The sequence below is a fragment of the Dermochelys coriacea genome, chromosome 3 (assembly GCF_009764565.3).
Source record: "Dermochelys coriacea isolate rDerCor1 chromosome 3, rDerCor1.pri.v4, whole genome shotgun sequence".
In the NCBI taxonomy this organism is placed as follows: domain Eukaryota; kingdom Metazoa; phylum Chordata; order Testudines; family Dermochelyidae; genus Dermochelys; species Dermochelys coriacea.
In genome coordinates, this window is record NC_050070.1 from 5,825,677 (window position 1) to 5,846,607 (window position 20,931).

General features: G+C 48.8%; 2 protein-coding genes across 5 annotated transcripts; one reads left to right on the top strand and one right to left on the bottom strand.

Annotated features, from left to right (window-relative positions):
• Positions 1 to 38: 38 nt before the first annotated feature.
• CENPO (centromere protein O) lies at positions 39 to 11,984 on the bottom strand. 4 transcript variants are annotated; one of them, XM_043510064.1, is made up of 7 exons: positions 11,860 to 11,984; positions 9,845 to 10,004; positions 7,523 to 7,692; positions 6,972 to 7,101; positions 5,684 to 5,943; positions 4,187 to 4,358; positions 39 to 1,337 (listed from the first exon to the last, which is right to left on the bottom strand). In XM_043510064.1, exons 2-7 carry the CDS (start codon positions 9,873 to 9,875, stop codon positions 1,210 to 1,212), a joined length of 891 nt encoding a protein of 296 aa, XP_043365999.1. In that variant the 5' UTR covers positions 9,876 to 10,004; positions 11,860 to 11,984; the 3' UTR covers positions 39 to 1,209. The 4 variants fall into 4 exon arrangements, with proteins under 4 accessions (XP_043365999.1, XP_043366000.1, XP_038249568.1 ...); XM_043510065.1 differs by having other exon boundaries at positions 39 to 1,334; positions 11,768 to 11,890; XM_038393640.2 differs by having other exon boundaries at positions 11,768 to 11,890.
• PTRHD1 (peptidyl-tRNA hydrolase domain containing 1) lies at positions 11,928 to 18,099 on the top strand. Its single transcript, XM_038393642.2, has 2 exons — positions 11,928 to 12,335; positions 17,794 to 18,099. The coding sequence occupies exons 1-2, from the start codon at positions 11,928 to 11,930 to the stop codon at positions 17,962 to 17,964; spliced, it is 579 nt and encodes a 192-aa protein (XP_038249570.1). The 3' UTR covers positions 17,965 to 18,099.
• Positions 18,100 to 20,931: the final 2,832 nt, after the last annotated feature.

Sequence of the window (20,931 nt, forward strand, 5' to 3'; positions counted from 1 at the left end):
GAGAGAAATAATTGCCCACCATCATAGTGAAAAGTAAATTAGATTTTTAAGATTATTGCAGTTTTAATCAGGAGACATATTTAGTAACAAGTTAAAAAGTGAAAGTGCCATTAATAATGAATTTGAAAAAGGAAGCCAACAATCTCATCTAAGCCAGGACACAAAGAAAGTAGCTCAATATGGGAATGCAGGGAAAAGTCAGGTTTTCACAGCTGTTGTCAGTTTTAATTTTTTTCTGAAGAGTTTTTTTTAATTATTAATGCATTGGTGATTTAACGACAGTTATATTAACACCAAAGTGTGTGCTTGATTTAAATTTAGTTGATGTTGGAAGTAACCAAACCTTCTTACAGGATGATGGTTCAATGGCCTCCTTGGAGGATCTTCAGGCTTGTCTACAGTGGTTTAATCCACACCAGAGGGGTGTAAATTCTTGTGCGCACTAAAGTTTACTCTAGTGCGTACCAATGCACAGTGTAGTCAAGCCCATAGTCTACCTCACAGAGGGTAAGAGCTCTCGTCACAAAATCCACTACCACAGTCGACACTAACGGCTAACATAGGCCCTGACCTATGCAGTAGGAACATTGCACCTGTACAGAGTGCTACGAAAGTCATGGAGGTTGTCCTGCATGAATCCAGTTGCAGAACTGGAGCCTTCATTAATAAGCTCAGCATGAGGTCTAGAACTAAACATGCCATTTGCAAAGCAACCTAGAGGAAGCTTACACCTACTCTACACCATTTGATACCAGCTGGAGGGATACAGGGAAGATTGCAGGGGTGCTTCCCTGACAGCTTTCACTAGGGCTAAGTTTTGTTACACTTTTGTGAAGTTTACCTGACAACTCTGAAAGTCTCTGGTTTCCCATTCCAATGGGGAGATGGATCTCCTGTGTCCGTGTGCTGTCCGGTCTGGTAAAGTATTATGGAGCTATGATAGCAACTACGTTGTTAATCTGTCAGCAACCCGTTAGCAATTTGCCAGAGGAGAGGGGCTCTAGAAGGATATGCAGAGACCAGGCATCTAAGGGCTGCTCAAGAAGACAGTGTTCTCAGTACTATGAACTGGTTTAGCTATTCCTCAGACATTTTCCTGAAACTCTGCTGCAGTCCAGTCTAAAAAGCATTTACACAGTAGCAACCTCCCAGGGAGTTTTGTAGCGATCAGAAGGCACCGTAAGTGCATTTGATCTGGGCGTTGTCTGCTTACGCCGTTTGATCCAGACTTTCTGCTGCTCTTTTGAAGGAATCGAAGGCTTTGTGCAGAGCCGTGTGGCGGAACAAGTTTGAATGAGCTGCTGTCTTCTCCACCAGAGAGGCAGAAACATCCCCTGCTTCAGAGAGAAACCAGCAAATCAGTGTAGCTGAAAGGAACTCAATATTACCCCAACACAAAGCTCCTTGCTTCCGATTTCTCTCCTCCCCACCTCTGCACATGTTGGGAGACCCATCTGGTTTCATCTGTCACCCTCCCTTTCCCCTCTGTTCTACCTTTCTTACTCTCCACTCTGTCTCCCCTGCAATGCAGCTGCTCTGAGTGGGTCTCTCCCCCAGCACTGGAGAGGAAATGGCTCCAGGCCCACTTTTTCCTGGCATTGAAACAGCCAGGGGTAGGGTTGCCACCTTTCAAATTGCTGGTAACGACCCCCAAGGCCCCGCCCCTGCTCCGCCTCTTCCCCCAAGGTCCCGCCCGTCACATGCTCCTCTCCCCATCACTGGCAGGTAGAAGGCAGCCCCAGCTGAACAAGATCTTTAATGACACGATACCTCCCCATGGTAACCGGACTTTTGGTTCGGGTGCCATTTAGGTTGCCAGGCCCCCTTTTCAACCAGACTTCCAGTTGAAAGCCAGGCACCTGGCAACCCTAAATGACATCCGGACACAGAAGCCAAAAATTGGACTGTCCGGGTAAAACCTGGACGGGGGAGGCAACCCTAAGCATGGCTCAGGGTGTGTAAATGTGAGAGAAGTGCCGGGGGAGCAGCTTATCTTTCAGACACTGGTGCTCAGAACTGCTGTAATTGAACTTGTTGAGCAAAGACCACAGCTTCATCTGCAAGGGCTAAATGGGGCGGGAGAAGGGAAGAAACAGCTTCAGGAGATCAGACTTCCTTTGGTGTAAGTGGTAGAGGAAAGCAGGAGACTGAAGGTGGTGTTCCGCCCGCGGAGTTGGGCCTCAGTTCCACACCAGCTCTGCCGTTTGGCCAATGGGCCTCCAGACAACTAGCAACTGGCTAAGAGTAGCTCGAGTTGCTCCTCTCCCCAGAGCTCTGTCTAGCCCATCACTGGACCAGATGCAGAGCAAAAGAGTCAGAGCCCCCCATTCAGGTGGCCCAGCTGCAGGGTCCTTCTGCAAGATAATTGCTGGGGCAATATTAAAGCCGCGCAAAGCTCGCATTAACTCACTAACCCTCACTGCACCCACAGGAGATAAGTGTTGCTACAAAGCACAGATAGAGAGCAGAAGCCACAAACTGGCTGCTTTTTAACCATGAAGTCTTTTGCCTATTCCTTGTACGTAAGCCTGCGGTACAGGGACATTCTGGGAAAGAATCCCCAGAAAGCAGAATCAGAGTCAACAGGCTGCCAGACAGTGCAAACCTTGCAACTGCTTTGGATCAAGAGGAACTCTAGATTTCTTAGACCAAGCCTTAATATTTATGGCAGCCCATCACAAACCGATGGGGAGATTGTAATATGACAAGCACTATAATTGGATCATAAAACGTTTATATCATTGTAAATTTGGATAAGAGATGGTCCCTGCCTCAAAGGCTTTACTGCTGTCCAGTATTATCTCATGATTCCCCTGTCAGTCTGTTTATATCCATCTGTTTTCTCTGGTCGTATATTTGGATTGTAAGCTCTTTGGGGGCAGGGACTGTCTCTGTGCAGTGCCTGTACAGCCCCTAGCACAACAGGGTCCTGGTCCAAGACTATGATAATAGAAAAACAAACAATAATATTATGGAGGAGGGAGGACAGATTTCCTGAAGAGGTGGGGGAGGACAGGCAGACCGTTCCCAGGCACAAAGCTTTCTGTCACTATAGTTCATATTATCACTTCATGTTTCAGGTGAGAGCCATAATCACACTGCCTATCTCCCCCTGTGCCATCACTTGCTTTCTAGTATAGTGTACAGACCAATGCCGTCAAACTACACAGTATCAAATCTTATTCACAATGAAAGCTCTTCCTCCTTCCTCACCCAGAGAGAGAGGGTTCCCAATCCCAAGTCTTTCATAAGTGTGGAGAGAAATCATGGGATAATCTTTACTACAATGGATAATAAGTGGGATACTTGAGCAAGTTGTAACTATGGCTGAGAGTGCGCACACTTCTGAAATCATTATGAGCCCCTCTATCCTCCAAACTTCCCTGTTTCAGGGGATTGAGTTGTAACATGGCAGGTTCCTCAATTGTTAGGATACAGGTTGATTTGGCTTGCGTGCTTGGCACAGAGCTTTATATATTCCTGTGGGGACCAGAGCAATATGCGGCTGATTCTCCATCATGAGCAATTCATAAATCAAGACTGGATGTTTTTCTAAAAACATCTGCTTTAGTTCAAGCAGGAATTAATTCAGGGAAGTTCTCTGGCCTGTGTTACACAGGACATCAGACTACATGATCACAACAGTCCCTTCTGGCTTTATAATATATGAATATAATAATATAATCTATGAACTACATGATCACAACGGTCCTTCTGGCTCTATAATCTATGGATATTAGCATTTTTCTGCTATTTGAATTTATTCAAGGTAACAAATTAACATGCATTTTTCTGAGATTATTTGTATGTGCACTCCAGCACACACACACTCATTCCAGTCCTGGTTTCCCATACACCTCAGTCCCGGCTATGCCCCTAATGATCCAGAACCATCTTACAGCCCGGCTAAGATGGGAGCTGTAGCAAGTCTGTAAAATGTTTATAGCATGAGACCACAACCTCTGCGGAGCAAAGCTCTAGCTACATAGGAATCACGTGACTTGCTTTTCCACAGGGCTCAAGAAATAAAATAAGCTACTCATTTCTTTCTTGGCCTGAAGTTCAAATAGTGAACAATAATAATATGACCCCAAAGAGACCATGAAAGCCCCAATGCAGATTATTTTGCTCCAGTCTTGCTCCCATACAAATGCTCTTTGATTGGATACAGATGTCCTTCTTTTACCTTTACATGTAATAATGGCCTCAGTTGGAAGACTACGGGTGAGATTGCCGTAAACCAGCTTTGCTCTGAATGGAAAAGTCTTGCTTTCTGTTTCCACATCATAATTAAAGAATAATACATTATGCAAGGAGTTTCTCTGCAGGGTTCCTTCGAGAAAGGCTGAAAAATGGTCCTGTAGGGATGAAGACAAACAGAAGCACTACACTATGAAAGGGACTCACTCAGAGAGTGGGCTGGGATTTCTCCCATTTTGCTAAATCTTAAACACACTTAGGTCTGACAGATTTTAGGTTGGAAACATATTGTACATACCTCAAACAAAAACCTTGCAGTAAAAACATCAGAGCTGGCACACGTTTTTATTTCAAGTCAGGAAACCTGAAATTTAGACTGCACAAAATATCTTAAATCTACCCCACCCTGTATCCTGACACATGGAACATCATCCCTGTAACAGATGAGGATTGTGGCATTTGTATTCAGTAGACAGAGTGAACATGGCGGACTGTGATTTTAACAATGGTTAATATCAGCAAATGCCCTCTGCTAAAAAGATATGAAGATGTTGCAATACAGTATAGAGGGCAGGTGGGAGGAGGAGAGGAACATGTCTGTTCTGTGTACAAAAGGTAAGAGGGAAAATATTAGAGAATCAGGGCAGTTTGGAGAAGGTACAAGTCTGAGGTACAAGTTTGAGTCTCAGGGATATAGATGGACTGTGTGTTGGATATGGGTTGAACAGAGTGGAAGTTGTTTGTGGAATCTTAACTCCACGTTTCCTGACTTGCACATGTTTATTTTTCGAAAGCCAATGAGTTTTGTGTTTATATATATTTTAGTTATGCATGCTAACACATTTAAGACATATTTCCATCAGTCTTCAAGTGACTTCATATTTCATGCTATAATTAGCAATGCAACACCTAAAACTGGAACCTTGAGTGCTCCTTTGTAGGATCTATGTCTTAACAGCTTCCTATGCAGATTCTGACACAAACAATTCTCTGCACAATTTTCATTGCATAAAAATACCATGCAAGCTCTGATGCCCACAGGCTTTTAGGATATTTACAGCCTAACACAGTTTCTAAGATTTAAACAAAAGATATTATTGTGTGTGTTTAACTTTCCCCCCACCACACATACCTGGAATGCAATACTTGCTTAACATGTCTTCAAAGAGCTTAAATGTTAACTCATTAACCCTCTTAACACCCTGTCATGTTCTGCATTTTACTGATGTGGAAACCTAGGTAGAACGGTTTAATGACCTACTCAAGCGCATACCCAGTGACTCTGTCAAAAGTGGAATTAGAACTCACAGATCCCTGGTTCTCAAGCCACACAATCTTGAGTCCTTCCCACCTCATATGTATTGTAACTTCACCCACTCCCCCAAATATATGTGGGTAGATAACCCTCTCATATCATTTCTCCCCCTTTTGGTACATACAAGGGTCAAGAATAGATTAATGTGGTTGCTGGGGCCATCGGTACCTGTAACTGATCTGCCTGGTATTTCCTTCCAGCATAAGCATTCAGGTGATCAAACAACATAGCCAGGAAACATTTGATGTCGGTCTGCAAGTACTTCTTGGCTATTTGCTCCAAGGGGATGAAGATGGGGACAGAGTGGTGACGAATCTGGACTGGTTGCTGTATGAGGAGGTCCAGATAGTAGGAGTCCAGGTAGGTGCCTTCATAAGCAGTGCTGATGCAGAAACAGACTCCTTGTTTGGTCAATTTCCCACTAATCCCTTGGGTACAAAAAGGGGTCTTTATTCAGCACCATTCTAGAACACTATTGTAAGAAAGCTTTGCTAAGGGGGCATGGACAGCTCAATTTGTGTTGTTCTACATATGGAATATACTACATACATTTAGTCCTTAGACAAGGTTCCTAAAAGGATTAAGGATTTGGAAGAATTAAGAGGCATGAACCCTGGAATAATTTTTTTTATAACCCTCCCCTCAATCTTCCAGTGGGTTCAGGATTTTGTGACCAGCAGTACTCTAGGTTCCCAACTTCTTCCGCTGAGCTTGTGTGCTGGGTCATGGTATGTTTCTGCTCAGCTTCCACATAGGTGCATGCACTCTAGCCTGCTATGGAGCTTGGACTACTCCAAACCAGTCTTCCCATCATGAGAAGTCCAAACTCAGTGCTGAGTTAAAGAATGCACAGTTGAGTGAAGGAAGGCAGCATGCTCTGGCTGGCATAGCTAAGGTTCAAGACTGATTAAACTGACACATAGTCATCCCAAAAGGTTGGGAAATGCTCCCCTAATCAGCTCATCTGCATCGTGACAAGATTGGTTCAATAACATTTCAATTAGAGAAACTGGAAATTGTGGTGAAAGTGACACACATTAAAAAAGTAATTTGAAAAGGCTCAGAGACAGTTAGAAACAGTATCCTGCCCTTAGGGAAGGCTCAGCCAATGAGAATTTGTTCTGAATACAGTGCGTTAACTCAGTATCATGGAAGCCTCTAGTGATGGACGAAGAATCCGAGAAGACAGACAAAGGGAATCAACCCTAGATGAATTAATCTCTTTCAAACTCAGTTATTTTTCTAGCACCTCAACACTCTTAATGACTGTTATATAAAAGCACAATAGAATCACTTTTAATAGAAAACAATCAGCTTGATAGCAAGTTCATCCTTCAAAATAAGAACGCTACAAAACCAGTGGCTGGGATTAAGGACACCTATCAGCCCCACATACAGGAACTGACTATGGATTGCAGGGCACTAGCCAGAGCTTGCATGGATCTCAGGGCTTTACCTGTCAGATGAAAGGCTTGCAGCATGGCCTTGACATTTTCCACTTTCCATTTTAGAAGAGCTTGCCCTCCAGTCTCCACTCCTTGGACGGACTCCACATTACTGCTGGTGGCTCCTTCCTGCCTGATGAGCTATAAAAGACAAGACATGAAAGAAAAACAGCTGAGAAGTCACTGAAATAGCAAGTATTCACTGGATGAAGGGTGGCCCAGGCTGCTGCTGGGGATTTGCTCTGCTCAGAGCAGGGCAAGACAGACTGCTTGGAATACTGTTTTGTGACAGGAGAAAAAAAAAGTTCTAGGATAGGGGCACAACAGTTTCTTTGTAAGTAGCAGGGCATGGCAGTGCTGCACCTCCTCTGTGAGCAGGACTTCAGTCTTGAGTTTTCTCAAGCCAGCACCATGAAGTTATTTAAAAAAAAAGTGAAGGGAAAGAATAGCAGCTAGTTGTATTAGAGAAATAATATAAAATCAATCAATCACAGAGTCTGGAAGGACAGAAGTCGGTCAGGGACCTTCTGCCACTTGTATGTGACAAGCACCTAATTCTTACCCCAACTTGCTGCAGGTTCACTTTGGTCTGGAGTTCATCTCTTTGGAGTCTCAGCTCCTGGATTCTTGCTCTCAGCCTGACCAAATTCTCCTGCTGCCGTTGAGTTTCTTCTTGCTTCAGTGCTAGTTTCCGTGCATGAGCTTCCAGCTTTTCCAGATGGGATAGGACCCCTCCGGGAAAGGAACAAACAGATAAATCCAGTCTGCAATTATTTATTTATATTTAGACTGGGCAGGATTTAAAAAAAAAAAAATCTATAGATGTCAGTTATTTCAGTTGACACACTGAAATCAACGAAAAAAATCAGTTAGTAACTGTTGGAGGGAGCAACAGTCCCCTCACCATGTGCCTGCAGGGATCAGGTGTCACCAGCCCTGGGGATACATGGAGTCCTCTGCAGCTCCGCTGTCACAACCCAGCTCCTTCACTCCCATAACAGCACGGCCTTAGGGCCGGGAACACCCAATCCCTGCAGGGACCAGGTGCAGTGAATGCTGCAGTCCAAGCCCAGTGGAGCAGAGACCCCTGGCCAGGACTGAGATGATGAGATAAAGCCCCCAGCTGTTGGAGAGGCCACCCCACTACTGAATGGTTCCAACCCCAGACAGGAGCCATTCGGCAGCAGAATGGCCTCCCTCATTGCTGGGGGGCGGGGGGGGGGGGCGGCTCCTCCTCACAGCTCTGGCCACAGGGGTCTCTGCTTTGCCCTGCCAGGACCACAGGCTTCCCCACACCTTGCACCTTCAGTGATCAGGCATCACCAGTGCAGAGAATCCTCTGCAGCTCTGCTGCCCCAGCCCCACTCACTCACCAGCCAGGAGTGTGGGAGCCGTCCCTGGGCAAGAACTGTTCAGTGGCACTCCGTGGCCAAAGGTTTGTCCTCCTCCTTGCAGTCCTGGCTGGGGGCCTCTGTTCCACTGTGCCAGGATTGCAGCCTTCTTTGCGCCCCGGTGTCTTGGACCTCTCAGCAGCCCCCCTGTCAGTGCTACCCTAGCCCTACCTCCCTACCTTAATTTGCAGCAAATGTTCGAAAAACAAAAATGATACTAATTGATGATAAAATCTTAAAAATAAAAATCTATGTTAACTGTCAAAATAGGGGGTGGAGGGCAGGAGAATTGAATTCTGCCAAGCCTATCTATATTATAATAGCACCCAGATCATGCTAGGCACTGTACTGATACATGAAGAGAGACCCTAATCATGACATACTTATATAGGTTAGGGGAAAGAGAAATAACCTACAGTTAAGGGGCTTTTTGGTCTTATGTATAAGACCGAGTCCTAATTACCCTTGATGTAGCCATTGCTAGCTGGCTAATTTCTTAATGCAATGTAGGCTAGTGCAGTGGTTTTCAAACTTTTTTTCTGGTGACCCAGTTGAAGAAAATTGTTGATGCCTGTGACCCAACGGATCTGGAGATGAGGGGTTTGGGATGTGAGAGGGGCTCAGGCAGAAGGTTGGGGTGCAGGGGTGAGGCCAGGAATGAGGGGTTCAGGATGTGGGAGGGGACTTTGGGCTGGGGTGCAGGAGGGGGGTCAGGGCTCTGCGGTGGAGCCGGGGATGAGGGATTTTGGGTACAGGAAGGGGATCCGGGTTTGGGGAGGCCTCAGGGTTGGGGCACGGGGCACTTACTTTGGGCGGCTCCCAGTGAGAAGCGCAGTGGGGGTATAGAGGCAGGCTTCCTACCTGTCCTGGCATCACAGATCCGGAAGTGAACAGCAGCAGGTCCGGCTCCTAGCGGGAGGTGCGCAAGTGGCTCCACGTGGCTCTCACCCTCAAGCACCGCCCCCAGGGCTCGCCAATGTGAGTGTGGAGCCAGTGCTTGGGGCAGGGGCAGCGTGCAGAGCCCCGTGGCCCCCCTGCCTAAGAGCCAGACCTGCTGCTGGTTGCTTCCGGGGCACAGCTTGGTGTCAGAACAGGTAGGGACTAGCCTGTCTTAGCCGAGCAGCACCGCCGACAGGACTTTTAACGGTCCAGTTAGCGGTGATGACCAGAGCCACTGTGACCCAGTGCTGTATGTTCCGTGACCCAATACTGGGTTGCGACCCGCACTTTGGAAACCACTGGACTAGTGGGTAGTGCACTGAACTGGACCTCCTGAATGCCTCCGATGAAGTGAGCTGTAGCTCACAAAGCTTATGCTCAAATAAATTTGTTAGTCTCTAAGGTGCCACAAGTCTCCTTTTCTTTTTGTGAATGAGGAGAGTATCACTTTCACCGAGCTGAAGAGCACTTTACACTTAAGACCCATCGTTTCTTCAGGTCATCGCTCCACATTAAAGGTGAAGGCAGCTGCGGTTTGTTCCCTAGCAACTTACCATCTCTCAGGTAAGCTGTTGCCTCTTCCATTGTCACATCTAGTTCTTAGGCAATGGCAAAAGTACGTAGTGTGGAATGAAGGATCTTCGTGGTAGGTACTTGCCCAGTGGAATTACGCCACAAGGCACTAGGGGCTTTGCCACCGCAAGCTTATTTGTGCTGAAAAGAAGAGATCACTCATTTACATTTTAGGTTATCTACTGAAAGAATTAAATGGTACAATGCTTTCAGCCCATGAAAATCCCTGCACCTGCGGCTTTTCTACGGCTGGGATCAAGGATGCCTCCCCCAGGGCACTGGGTATGGGTGATGATTGTAAGGCATTAGCAGGAGCACAGACACCATGTCTCCAAGTTGATTTCTGAAGGTGCATATGGTATAAAACAATTTTAATCTATTTTCATGAGGCATCCCATTGACTCTTCCTGCTCCTCAGACAGAGAAGAGCTGGGAAGGGAAGGGAAGGGAAGGGAAGGGGGCGCATATGCAGAGAAGCCATTTTCACAAACATCTGGCGCAGGAAAATGCCTCAGAGCAGCCTTCACTGGAGTGACCGTGTTAAAGCAAGTGGGCATTGGACCCTGGCGAAGATGAAGACACAGGAGTCCTGGGTTCTGATCTCTGCCCTAGGAGGGGTTCTGGTGGTCAGGTTGGTGGGGAGGGCTGGGAGCCGGGACCCCTGGGTTCTATTCCTTGTTCAGGAAGGGGGTCGGGGCGGGGGTCAGGACCCCTGGGGGCGGGCGCTGGGGGGGGAGGGGGGCGGGGTCAGGACCCCTGGGGGCGGGCGCTGGGGGGGAGGAGGGCGGGGTCAGGACCCCTGGGGGCGGGCGCTCGGCGGGGGGGGGAGGGGGGCGGGGTCAGGACCCCTGGGGGCGGGCGCTCGGCGGGGGGGGGGAGGGGGGCGGGGTCAGGACCCCTGGGGGCGGGCGCTCGGCGGGGGGGGGGGGGGGGGGGGGTCAGGGACCCCTGGGGGCGGGCGCTCGGCGGGGGGGGGAGGGGGGCGGGGTCAGGACCCCTGGGGCGGGCGCTCGGCGGGGGGGGGAGGGGGACGGAGTCAGGACCCCTGGGGGCGGGCGCTCGGCGGGGGGGGGAGGGGGGCGGGTCAGGACCCCTGGGGCGGGCGCTCGGCGGGGGGGGGGGGGGGCGGGGTCAGGACCCCTGGGGCGGGCGCTCGGCGGGGGGGGGAGGGGGGCGGGGTCAGGACCCCTGGGGCGGGCGCTCGGCGGGGGGGGGGAGGGGGGCGGGGTCAGGACCCCTGGGGCGGGCGCTCGGCGGGGGGAGGGGGGCGGGGTCAGGACCCCTGGGGGCGGGCGCTCGGCGGGGGGGAGGGGTCAGGACCCCTGGGGGCGGGGGCTCGGCGGGGGGGAGGGGGGCGGGGTCAGGACCCCTGGGGGCGGGCGCTCGGCGGGGGGGAGGGGGGCGGGGTCAGGACCCCTGGGGGCGGGCGCTCGGCGGGGGGGAGGGGTCAGGACCCCTGGGGGCGGGCGCTGGGGGGGAGGGGGGGAGGGGTCAGGACCCCTGGGGGCGGGCGCTCGGCGGGGGGAGGGGGACGGGGTCAGGACCCCTGGGGGCGGGCGCTCGGCGGGGGGGGAGGGGGGCGGGGTCAGGACCCCTGGGGGCGGGGGCTCGGCGGGGGGGGAGGGGGGCGGGGTCAGGACCCCTGGGGGCGGGCGCTCGGCGGGGGGGAGGGGGGCGGGGTCAGGACTCGTGGGAGGAGGGGGGCTCTGGTGGCCGAACTACCGGTGGGCGGAGGGACTGAGCCGGGCCGGGGCCGGGGCCGGGGCCACCGACGCGGACTCTCCCTGCAGCGGCTCCAGGACTCACCCGCGAGCACCGTCGGGTCCCGCGCTCAAACCTCCCGCGCGCCGGCCCCCCAGCGGAAACACGTCACGAAACGCCCGTTGTTTTCTTTCCCAGCATACCCCGCGGCACGCGTGTCCGAGGAGGAGGTGGCGACGCCCCGCCCAGGGTAAATTTCCGGCATGCCCGCGCTCTCGTTCCCCCGTTTCCGTACGACAAGATGGCGGCGCCCGCATTGCCCTCCCAGCATAGCGTGCGTGCTGAGTGAGTCCGTACTGGAAGATGGCGCTGAGCAAACCCTTTTCCCGGCATGCTCCGCGGAACCGGCCTCCGAGTCCGTACATTAAGATGGCGGCGCCTGACCTGTTCTCCCAGCATGCCCTGCGTGCTGATTCCATACTGCAAGGCGGCGGCGACTGTGCCCCTTTCCCGGCATGCTCCGCGCCTCTCCCTCCCGGCGCGTGTCCGTACGCTAAGATGGCGGCGCCCGGCGGTAGCTCAGGGCGACGGCTGGTGCAGTACGTGGTGCTGCGGGGGGACCTGCAGCGGGAGCCGCTCTCGTGGCCGCTGGGGGCCCTGGTGGCTCAGGCCTGCCACGCGGCCCTGGCGGTGGTGCATGCGCACTACGGGCAGGCGGACACCGGGGCCTACCTGGCTGAGGGGGGCAGCATGAGGACCGTGGTGCTGGAGGTGAGCGGGGCCCGGGGGGAAGCCCCTCGCTCGGGGGAAGGGCGGTGGGGCCCATGGGACACTATATGGCCCGTGGGCGCTGGGGCCGGGCGGGAGCGGGGAGCCGCGGAGGAGGGGCCCTGGGCCGAGCCGGGCAGCCGGGGCGCCCCTAGTGGGGAGAAGGGGAAGCGCAGGAGACGGGGGGGGGGGTAAGGGGCCCATGGTGGGGGAGGCCCAGGCCTGTGGGGAGAGGGGTCCCCAGAGGCCCCCACGCGTGGGAGACGGCGGAGGGCAGGTTTGCGCAGAGCCGGGACCAGCCCTTGGGGCGCCTGGCTTCCCCTAGCGCCCAGCGGCAGGTCTGTGCTGCCAGTCCCCGCGGGAACCTTCATTCCTCCGTGCGAGGGCAAAGCCCTGGGACGGGGCGAGCGCTGCTCCCCTTGTGGGTGTGTTCCCAGCGCGAAAGCCGTGTCCTGGCAGAAGGAAGAGGTGCGAAGCAGCCGGAAGCAGAGTCTCCTGGCATGGATGCAGCTGCCTGCGTAGGTTCATGGCTCTGCGAAGCCTCCTGCCTTTACTTCCAGCACTGTCAAAGCACAGGACATTTGGCAGCCCCCGCTTTAGGGAAGGCAGGGCGGCAGAAAAGTAGGCCAAGCAGAGCAAAACCAGAGCATCTGGTCACCCTGCAGGTTCTATCTTGATCCAAATGCTCAGTTGCTCATGGAGACTACAGGTTCCAGCACAGGATGCTCCAGAAGTCAAATGACTTGTGGAGTCTACAAGTCCCAACTGTCAATTGGATTAAGGAAACTCCACTGGCATAAAGAGAGAAGCAATTGTCAGGACTGTTAAATCTGATACAGTCACGTATCTGGCCAGTGGGGCATTGCTGTACCGGAATTTCTATACCATCTGTCCATAAGGTGGGTATTGTTTACTTCTAAACTGTGAGATGAGGGCATGGCCGATTGTGACACCTTAGAAAGCTGTGTCTCTCGGATACTTCTGCATACAATGCTTTCCCTCGGTCTGAACATTCAGAATATAGGTAACAGCATGTGTAACTATTCTCCCCCCCCCCCCACAAGTCATTAGCACGTTGCTTGAGTTATTGAAATAGTTTTCAGAGTAACAGCTGTGTTAGTCTGTATTCGCAAAAAGAAAAGGAGTACTTGTGGCATCTTAGAGACTAACAAATTTATCAGAGCATAAGCTACAGCTCACTTCATCGGATGAAGTGAGCTGTAGCTCATGAAAGCTTATGCTCTGATAAATTTGTTAGTCTCTAAGGTGCCACAAGTACTCCTTTTCTTTTTGAAATAGTTTTGTTGCTTGGCAGTAGTTGAAGGCTGCTGTTTATGTGGACTAGCTGAGAGGGATACTACACGCACTTCTCAAGCAACTTGCGTATGAATGGCCTTGCAGTGTAGATAAAACGTGGCATTATGGAACTCGTATCCTATCTCAAATCCAGGTAGTCCTACTGAACCTACCTCCCAGCTCTTGGTCTATTCATATATATTAGCAGAACATGAATACTTTAGGGGGAAATTACCCAGTTTTTAGCAATCTTTGTCTCTACTGTGGTCGGTGGCTATAGCATGGAACTGAGAGTCAGAAAATCTGGGATCTGTTCCGCCAGCTCCACCTACACTTCCTGTGTGACCTTCTCCACTTCATTTCCTCATCTCTAAAATGGGGATAATAAGTGCTGTATGATGGCAAGGTTTTATTGTTTACCCAGTAGTAGAAGTGGAATACCTGTCTATGCTATTCTTGGCATAAACTAGTGCTATCGGTCCCTCATTCCATTTAAACTAGCCTCATACAGAAGACAAGCATAGTTGTGAGGCTGAGTCACAATTATTAAAAAAGTATCCTTCCCTATTGTTCCTACAGTCTGTTGTAATAAGTCCTCATCTCTTCCCCCTAACGTGTTTATTTCAGCAGCTGAATTTGCTGCCAGAACTGAAGGTTAATTTGCCTATTAGCAGTAAAAGATCAGTAGGTGGCAATAGTTCTTTTCAAAACTAACTTGTTGCAGCTTTGAGACACTTACTTGGGAGCTGTCTGCATAGGGAGTCCGCTTCATTCTGCAGTTCTGTCTGTATTCTGGTCTAGCCCAACTGAAGCAATGCATGGGGGAAGTTCGTTGTTCAATCTGCAGTCGTGTGTGTGTGTGTGTGATATCTCTGAAATTGCTCCTGTTGGTACCTGTCTGGCTTCAAGTCTTGGTTTTCACACCCACTGCTGAAAGGTCACGCTAATATTTTGTTAGCCTTGAGTTATGAGATGGTCTGATGTCACAGTAAGACTTTTCCAATGTTCTAGAGAAAATGCCAGCCCAGCACTCTGCAGCTAACCTAGAATGAAAAACCAGCCCTTGAGAGCTATCCTAGAATGAAGGCTTATTATATGGTACCATCTACTGCCATCTAATGAAACCTAGCCCCAAAGAACTTCCACTCTAAACTAGATAGATAATGCAAGGAAGAGGCTACAAATCAGAGAGGGAAACTAGGAGATCTACTGTAAAGGAAGAAGCAGCAAAGTGTGGCAAGAGCCTGGATGTGTGGAGATGATGATGATGATGCAAATCTGGGTGACAAAGAAGAGGTTTGAGTACTCAACTGTGTGAGAATGAGATGGGAAGAATGGTAGCTCAGATTTGATAGAACACTGTGATATCTTGGGTGATGTTACAGAGTCAATGAGTTGTGCAAGGGTGAGGGTAAGGGAGAAATTTCCCATGAAACAGATTTGTATTCAGTATCCAAGGGATTATCACACACTGTTGTGAGTGGTGTTAAACTGCTCTCTTGCAGTGCCCTCATGGGTAACATCTGACCTCACAGCCATAGGTTCCTTTTACAGAAAGGCAAATGCAGATGGAAAAACTGCTCACAAGCTTGAAAATGCTAGAGGTCATTTAGGGGGAAGAGAATTGAAGGACTCTATGCCCCATTTGTTGGGCTGACTTGTCACTTCCATGAAAAAAGTAGATCAGTGTGGTGCTGTGTGGTAGCAGCCTTCTACACTAACCATCTGACGTACGGTGTGAGCACCCAGGAAGGAATCTGCTTCTCTGCCTGTCGCATGCAGGAGCTGAATGCCCCTCTACATGGACAGAATGCACCTGTTTGCTTCTAGTTCAGCAGACTGAAGAAGGTGGTGGGGAAGAAAAGTAGCAACCTTTATATATACCTTTGAACAATGTGACAGGCAAAGCACCTGAGATGTTTAGTGAGCAGCTATACAAAGGAGTTGTGGTAGCCCACAGCGTGTGGAGCTTGTAGGTCCTGTATGACCATTTCTGAATATGTTGGGCACTTGAATAATCATCTCTATTTATATTGTGCTAATGGTGTGGTATCTAGGTGCCCATCCAATACATGTTGATTGGATTAGTTAGAGTAGTTATCAGTGGTTCAGAGTCATGCTGGAAGGGCATAATGTGTGGGGTCCCGCAAGGATCAGTTCTGGGTCTGGTTCTGTTCAATATCTTCATCAGTGATTTAGATAATGGCATACAGAATACACTTATAAAGTTTGCGGATGATACCAAGCTGGGAGGGGTTGTAAGTGCTTTGGAGGATAGGATTAAAATTCAAAATGATCTGGATAAACTAGAGAAATGGTCTGAAGTAAATAGGATGAAATGCAATAAGGACAAATGCAAAGTTCTCCATTTAGGAAGGAACAATCAGTTGCACACATACAAAATGGGAAATGACTGCCTAAGAAGGAGTACTGCGGAAAGGGATCTGGGGGTCACAGTAGACCACAAGCTAAGTATAAATCAACAGTATAATGCAGTTGCAAAAAAAGCGAACATCATTCTGGGATGTATTGGCAGGAGTGTTGTAAGCAAGACAAGAAGTAATTCTTCCACTCTACTCCGTGCTGATTAGGTCTCAACTGGAGTATTGTGTTCAGTTCTGGGCGCCGCATTTCAGGAAGGATGTGGACAAATTGGAGAAAGTCCAGAGAAGAGCAACACAAATGATTAAAGGTCTAGAAAACATGACCTGTGAGGGAAGATTGAAAAAATTGGGTTTGTTTAGTTTGGAAAAGAAGACAGAGGGAACATAAGTTTTCAAATATGTAAAAGGTTGTTACAAGGAGGAGGAAGAAAAATTGTTTTTCCTAACCTCTGAGGATAGGACAAGAAGCAATGGGCTTAAATTGCAGCAAGGGCGGTTTAGGTTGGACATTAGGAAAAACTTCTTAACTGTCAAGGTGATTAAGCACTGGAATAAATTGTCTAGGGAGGTTGTGGAATCTCCATCATTGGAGATTTTTAAGAGCAGGTTAGACAAACACCTCTCAGGAATGATCTAGATAATTAGTCCTGCCATGGGTGTAGGGGACTGGACTAGATGACCTCTTGAGGTCCCTTCCAGTTCTGTGATTGTCTAATAAATCCTCCATCAGAGTCCATGCCCACCAGTCCTGAGAAAGAGAGCTCCTTCTCCACTCCAGATGCAATCAAAATTCATTTCCATTTAAGCATCTGCTCCCATTTAGAGCCCATACTTAGGGCTTGTCTATGCTACTAATTTTTTTTGAATAAATACCTATACTGGCAACGCCCCCTAGTGTAGATGCAGTGTAAGCTGACAGGAGGAGGTTTTTCTGTTGCATAGCTAAACCACTGCTCTGAACAACATGATCTATACCATCAGAAGCACTCTTCTGTTGGCTCAGCTGCATAGACATCAGGAGATTTGCTGGCATAGCTGTATCGGCTAGGGGTGCATGATTATTTTGTAGTATAGATTAAACCTTAGACTCTGAGCCTTTTAGGACACAGACTGAGAGATCTGTAAAGTGCTGTACGCTCCCCAGGATGGTATTTTACTAATCACCTACATCCTGTGGTGACACTTTTCCCAGTAATTGTCCCTATCTGCCCCTTGAATCCCCCCTTTTCCCCCAGGAAAGCAGATTCTGCCAATCACTCCTGGTATTTTTTGGTGAAAGGATTTCTCTCCTGGAGGCAGAATTGCGGACTTGAGTTACCCTCAAGAATTGGACTTATTTTGGACAAATACATAAAAGGGAGGCCTTGCCTCCATTAAGGAATGCTAGACTCCTATGGAAGGGTTACCACTATGTCCTGGCTAACTTTGTGTGAGTCCCTTTGAAGTTTCAGTGGCAGAGTTATTCTTTTTCTATTCCTAAAAAGCTGTGAAATATTCTGCACCAGCAATGATTGCCACATTCCATCCCAGAACTAGCTGCATTTCAGTTGCATGCGGGTAATTCTTCTCTCTAGATTTTGCACACGCAGTTGAAGTGCTTTGAGATCCTTCTAATACTATGTGACTAGAAAGTGGTGTTAGAATTGTCTACATGTGTGGGGAGGAGCAGTATGGAGGTAGAAGTTCTGATCAGTCAGCACGAGGGCTGCCTTTACTGCTGGCTTCCTGTGACAATCTCACATTGAGCTCACCGTGAATTTTTCACCCCCCCTGTTCTCTAGGCCCTGGATGAGTGTGCCTTGACGACGCTAGCTGAGACTCTGAAGCAACACAACATTGATCACAAAGTGTGGATAGAGCAGCCAGAGAACATCGCTACTTGCATCGCACTCAGACCCTACCCCAAAGAGGAAGTGCACCAACATCTGAAGAAGTTCATATTGCTCAAATGACCTTTACCCTAGCTTTCCAGTATAGGTCCCTCACCTTCATTGTGTCATACAGACTTAACCAGAACATGTAGCTTTCCTGGCTGTAAAAATGGTACAGATCTATATGGAGACAATAAAGCTGCATGTGTCCTAAAAGCATCATTTTAAGATGCATCTGCTGAAGAACATATAACCTTTTTACTGCATGTTGCTGTTAAAGCCAATGCTCTTCACTGAAGATGATGAAACACTCATGTCTTTCACTTCCATGGAAAGGGATTTTGGTGGAATGTATGAATGCAGCTTATTTCAGAATAAATATTCACATATCAGCTTTGAGCCATCAAAATTGCAGTGAGCAAAGATGGAAAAGATCTAATGGCACACTTAGTCTGTTTCCCAGCCAGAGTGGGTTTTTTCCCTACAACATACTCACTAGGTTGTCAATTCTCATTTTTAGATGTCTCCAGGAATGGAGCTTCCACTGCTTCCAGGGGGAAAATTATTCCTTAGACTAACAGGTCTTACTTTCTAGGGCAGAAGTTTTCTCGGACATTCAGCCTAAATTTCACCCCATTATTCCTATCTCTGATGCTGAATTCTTCTCCTGCCATGGCCTATAGAGAATAGGTAGTAGTGAGATGTCCTTTAGTTTGTCTTTCAGTCCTGCTGGAGCTGGTTTGGTTCTGTCGAAGTCAGCTCCTCCAGGTCTCTCATCCTCCTCCTTTCTCCTCTCTGAGCTCTCTTGGGTCTTCCAAATGAGTTACCCATATGCAGTCTGTCCTCTAACAGCTGGGGTAATGCCACTGCATATGCAGTCCAAAATCATTGCTAGCACATCGCATAAGACACGTGCAGTTACACACACGTTTGCAATTTCTGGTACCCTATTGTGCTGTAGGTCTCTCAACACTACTGCTGCCTTGCTTTCTCCCTTCCATTGCCTCCCTGTGAAGCAAAGACTTGTCCACAGCTGTTTGATAGTTACCTAGAGTTTGTTTGTGGGGACCAGCTCTTGCTAAGTGCTATAGGGCAGCCCTCTACTGCAGGATTTGAAATGAGTAAATGCTAAGAAAGGGAAAAATGTAGGTTGAATACAAGGAAAAGCTTCCATGGAGCTTTGAAGCCCTGGTGACTTAATCTTTAGTGTATGCTGGAAGGAGTGTTCCTGGATCAGTCACAAGGAGATGGAGTGGGTGAGTTAACTGATCTCTTCCATCTCTGACTTCTCTGACTTTGACAGTATGAGGGATCATAACTGTCAAATAACTGCTTTGTGTGACACCGTCAGCTCTGCTGCTGCTCAGCCTTCTAGCTTTTTTTAGCCTCTTTCTGTGTACAGTGAGCACTATTGCCTTGTCTCTCTTTAATTCACCTCCATGTTGCTCCTCTGCTTGGAGTCACATCTCTGCTCTTTTGCACCCAACAATCTCACTATCAGCCAGGCTTCTCCCCCAGATTCACCCCTTTTACCTTTGTTTCAACTGCACAAGCCCTGATGCTGTTTTCCCCTAAGCAAAAGACAAAGGAAAGCTTAAAAATCTGTTCTTTCAACAAAAGGAATGAGTATGAGTAAATACAAGTCGTGACAGGAGGGAAGGAGAATTGTTACTGAAAATACAGCTTTGCCTTCTGGGACAACTGTTCAAAGTTCCCAGTGTTAAGTGGTAATGCATTTTGCATTAGGCCTCATCTTTGGCAATTTCTGATGCCACATGGCTGCAGAGTCTAATGGGGAGTTAAATAAACCCAAGTGTCTTGGTTCAAGCCAAACATTTAGCTTGTTGCCCCAAGGGGTTAATATGATATGGATAGAAATGGTTAATGATGCTCTTCAAAGAGGGGGTTAGTGAAGCTATTTTTTTGGATAGGATTTAGATTATTCCCCATGTGTTGTTACAGAGCCAGCTACACTGGGCTAATGGCCCAGAGCTAGAAAGGGAAACAGACAAATCTAAAAGCACTGTCCAAGCTAAAGGAAATGTAAAAAGTAAGATGCTAGCGCTGCTAGTGAGAGAGAGCGCCCCACTGTGACCCCATGCATCTGTAGTTCCCAATGGAAAAGGCTTGACTGTGTTTTCATAAACCAGATTAGTTCTTTATGCGGGTAAGTCTCATTTGCTCACATGTGGCTGTGAATTGGCAATTATTTCAATAGAATGGGGTTGAAAATAAACATGGTTTTCTTTACCAGTCTCATGTTTGCTCTGGCTTCAGCTTACTAGGTTTGCATACTGAGCACTGTTAATAAGAGATCCCTTTGATCTGGTTTGAGGGGTTATAGATCCCAAACATCCAAGTACAGCTGCTCCTGCATCCACCCGTGAAAGCTACAGCAGATGTGTCCCAAGGGATCACCATTTCAAACCTCCTCCCATCCGAGCAACTTTCCTCTAGGATTCATAGCAATACAGGCCCATGCATTTGCCAGGCCAGTGGGAGGAGATGTATCCTATGCAGCACTAACCCTCTCTTAAGTGGCAGAAAACCAAGCATGTCACTGCCTATATGATAGCCTGGAGCTCTGCCCCATGGGGGTGCAGGAACCAAACAAGTGTCTCAGGTTTTAGTATTGACAAGATTTCTGCTGCCCCTGATTATGGGCGAGTGGAATAGGTGCTTGTGGGTGGTGCCTTTGGCGTTTCAAGTACCACTCAAGCCAGGGGAGCAAAGTGTACTTGTAGCTAGCCATCTGAAAGGGGTGTGCACCTGTGGCCTGATCAGTAATCCTCCACCTCATCAGGGCTGCATAAGCAAAATCTCTCCCAGTGAGGAAAATGCTGCTGGCTGCGAGGTGAGGCGCCAGCTTTAACAAGAGCTCTCCTAATGCATTACCAAGAAGGTAGAGAACTATGTGAGGCAGCATAAGTTACATTGTGCCACAAAAGTCAAGCTGTGCTCTATCATGGCTACCGCCACATAAATAAGGTTAAACAGGGTGAGGAAAAACCACTGCAGTATTCTACCCAAATGGGCCAAACCCTGCAA